Source organism: Triticum aestivum, unplaced genomic scaffold (assembly GCF_018294505.1).
Source record: "Triticum aestivum cultivar Chinese Spring unplaced genomic scaffold, IWGSC CS RefSeq v2.1 scaffold46865, whole genome shotgun sequence".
In the NCBI taxonomy this organism is placed as follows: domain Eukaryota; kingdom Viridiplantae; phylum Streptophyta; class Magnoliopsida; order Poales; family Poaceae; genus Triticum; species Triticum aestivum.
In genome coordinates this window covers 9114-12615 of record NW_025229939.1, presented here as the reverse complement: position 1 = coordinate 12615, position 3502 = coordinate 9114, and the positions used below count along the sequence as shown (strand labels likewise).

At 47.2% G+C, this 3502-nt stretch overlaps 1 protein-coding gene across 1 annotated transcript; it reads right to left on the bottom strand.

Annotated features, from left to right (window-relative positions):
- Positions 1-1725: 1725 nt before the first annotated feature.
- LOC123175203 (cytochrome P450 89A2) lies at positions 1726-3496 on the bottom strand. The gene has a single exon (XM_044590173.1). It carries the CDS (start codon positions 3410-3412, stop codon positions 1922-1924), a length of 1491 nt encoding a protein of 496 aa, XP_044446108.1. The 5' UTR covers positions 3413-3496; the 3' UTR covers positions 1726-1921.
- Between the last annotated feature and the right edge of the window lie 6 nt (positions 3497-3502).

Sequence of the window (3502 nt, the reverse complement as noted above, 5' to 3'; positions counted from 1 at the left end):
TAAATATCATCGACTTTTTATAAATATGCTTGTACATTTTAAAATATGTTCATGACATGATGTGTTCGCACATTTTAAATAAATGGTAATAAATTTGAAACAAGTGTTCAATTTTGAAAAATTCCCATGCTTTAAAAATGTCCGTGCATTGCAAACATGCTCATATAGTTACAAACCGTGTTCATCTCACTAAAAAGTTACAAACCGTGTTTGTGTATTACTTAAAATGTGTGCACACATGTCAAAAGTCATACAATCTAAAAAGTATTCATTTATCTAATAAAAAACGTTCATGTTTTCGAGAAACTTTCATGAAATTTAAAAATAGTTAGTGAGATGTTGTAAAAATGTTCACACTTATTTCAAAAGAAATATTCGGAAATAGAAGAAAAAAGAAAAAAAACTTCAAATTTAAACAAAAGTAAAAGAACATATATCTGAAAAAATGCAAGGGTGAGAGAGGGGGGAGAGAGATAACCAACCTCTCTAGTTCCGTTGATAGAAAAGGTATATATACATAGAGAGAAGCTGCCTCCAAGCGATGTCAGTTACAAGTTAGAAGAAAAGGAACATCACTACTTAGGATTGGACACACGAATGTTGATTCGTTAATTAATACATTTTAGTTAATAATATTTTCTCTGTTCAATCAGTTTTTCCCGTTGAGAGTCTTTTATTGGCTGGGTGTGGTAGCGGTCTTTTTCTTTCTTAGCTAGACAAACGGACGTGCAATGGACCAGCTAGCCAACTGCCCATGTACACAAGAAAACTGGACATGCAAGGGACCGAGCTGCCCACCAACACGTCTCACCCATTGTCACCCAGGGCCCATGCACCCTTTCACACCCCTAGATTCGCTAGGAGAGCTCATTTCAAGGAAGCTTAGTAACTGTATATATTAACTTTACATTTTATATTTCATTAGTTTTAAATGAACTAATTCTAATAAATTTGAATGGAAAGTTTTAAATATTTTCTTTACTGATATGTACTCCCTTCTCATAATATAAAAGCGTTTTTTTACATTACACTAGTGTTAAAAATGATCTTACATTATAGAACGGAGGGAGTATCACGTATTTTGATATGTATCTTCGCGATAACCAACTAGCAATTGAATTTCGGCCAGCCCATTATGGACACGCAAGTGGTTGAGCAAAGATAGCGTTGTGATCTTTTTGGAAGCTTCTCATCCGATTTTGTGAAGCTTTTGGAATGTTTTTCTCCTGCGGTCTTCCTTGGTGGCTTTCTGATTTGTTTTCGATTATTTATTTATTTTCCCTGTCTTTTGTTTTGTATTTTTTGTCACATTTTTGTTTCTTTCCCTTTTTTATTGTTCTTTTTTTTTCTTTTTAATTCTCCTACATCTTTGTGAAGCTTCCTGTTTTTTAGGACGCGAGCGATGCACGTGCGCTTTGTATCACTACAGGCGATGCATATCAGCGCCGCTTCAAGCTAGTCTGTTTTCCTTTTCTTTTTTGAGAAACTTCAAGCTAGTCTGTTGACGAAACAATAGACCTGTGAGTTCTTATTAGGAAGGCCCTAGGCCCGGAATCAAAAGCTCAGGGTGCTAGCATTTGTGCTAGCCCGTTTGTCCGAAGAATCCAAGTGGACCGTGCAACAGTTTCAACAATATATCCAGCAAAGCCAGCTTATATGGCAAACAAATTATAGCTTATGACCAAATAAGTCAAGAACACCCGCAAAAAAAAGAAGTCAAGAAAAAGCAATAACAACAAGAACGAGAGGGAGGATTTGCTATTATTTGATGCAAAATAGAATCACACATACGACATGGTCTGATGTGGTATATATAAGCAAACTCAAACAAACATCAACAAAGAAACAGAACCGCACACGTACAAACGGGAAAACACAGGCAGAAAACCGGTCATAAGATTACCAAGGGTATGCAAAGAAATTAAGTGCGTCGTGTGACACGCGCACAGAGTGGCTTCTTCATTAGTTTGACAAAGCCGCCGGCCTGCTCAGTCATGTCGACACCGCCGCTGCAGTCTTCCGCCGCCGACGGTGTCCAGTCGAACTCGTGCACGAGCGCTGCCAAGAAGCACTTGATGTGCAGCATTCCCATGTTCACAGCCGGGCAGTGCCTATGTCCCGCACCGAACGGCATCATCCTTATCTCCTTGGGGCCTGGCGCCGGGCCGATGTCCTCCGCCTCGCCTCCGCCAAGGAACCGCTCTGGCTGGAACTTGTTGGGATTGGTCCACGTCTTGTGGTCTCTTCCGATGTCACCTAGGTTGAACACCACCATGGCGCCGTCCGCCGGCACAGCGGTCATGCCGCCGATTGCTTTGGCGCCCTCGCCGTGGACGCTCCGAACGATTACCGGAACTGGCGGATGCATGCGGAGGCTCTCTTGCACAACGGCGTTCAGATACGGCATACCACCGCGAAGGCTTTTGCTCGAGAGTATCCCGCCGGCGTCGGCCTCACCATCAATCTCGCAGCGCAGCTTGTCCTGGACCTCCGGCTGGTCGATGAGGTGGGCGAGCGTCCACTCGACACATGTTGCGGTTGACCCCGTGGCTGCGCCAAGGAACTCGAAGACAAGAGCCACCAGCTCGCCGCGTCGAAGAGGACGCCCCGCGGGGGCATCACCGTCGTCAGGGACACGGAGATCAAGGAGCGTGTCGATGTATGGACGGACAGTGCCACCATTACCGCAGAGTTGAGACTGTGACTGCCTCCGTGCGGCGATCAAAGGGAGGTACAGCTCGACCTGCCGGTCGAGCAACGTGTAGATCCGGCGTATCCGCCTCCAGTTGGCGAGCTTGGATAGCATCGAGGCACCGAGGCTAGTTGTGAGCTCTCCAGCGAGGACAATGGACTGCCGTATCACCTCCCCCATGGTGATCCTGTGGCCGGCGTCGACAATGTCGCCGAAGCACATGCGTGTGGCTAGCGCGAACACAGCCGTGGTGAGTGGCTCACGGATGGCCACCTCGCCGCCGCCGCCGCGGCATAGGGCGGAGAAGTCCGCGACGAGGGCCCGAGCTGCCTCCTCATGCAGTGGGGCTAAGGAACCGAGGCGTGAGAGGATCTCGGCGGTGAGGTTGCACCGGAGCACTCGCAAATGCGGGCCGTACATCACCGTGGCTATGTTGTCGTTCCGTTCGCCATTGCGCCAGACGGCGAGGGAGCCGGGGACGCTCGTCCGTGGCCGGTTAAAGAACTGATCGGCGTTCTCGATGAGCGCTCGGTGAGCAACAGCTGGATCGCTGACGTGGTGGGTGGTCGCCTGAGCACGGGCTCGCTTAGTGTACCCTCGTCCAAAGGCCATTCCGGCTAGGAGGCATGAGAGAACGGCCAGGAGCATAAGGAAATCCATGGTTGTGGCGGCCAAGTGAATGATTAGCTTTAGCTGTGGGTATGTAGTACGTAGATGCATGTCTCTCTTTATATAGTACCAGGACCTCTCTCTCTCTCTCTCTTATAGTACCAGGACCTCCACTTCCTCCACTTCCTCCTCTCTCTCTCT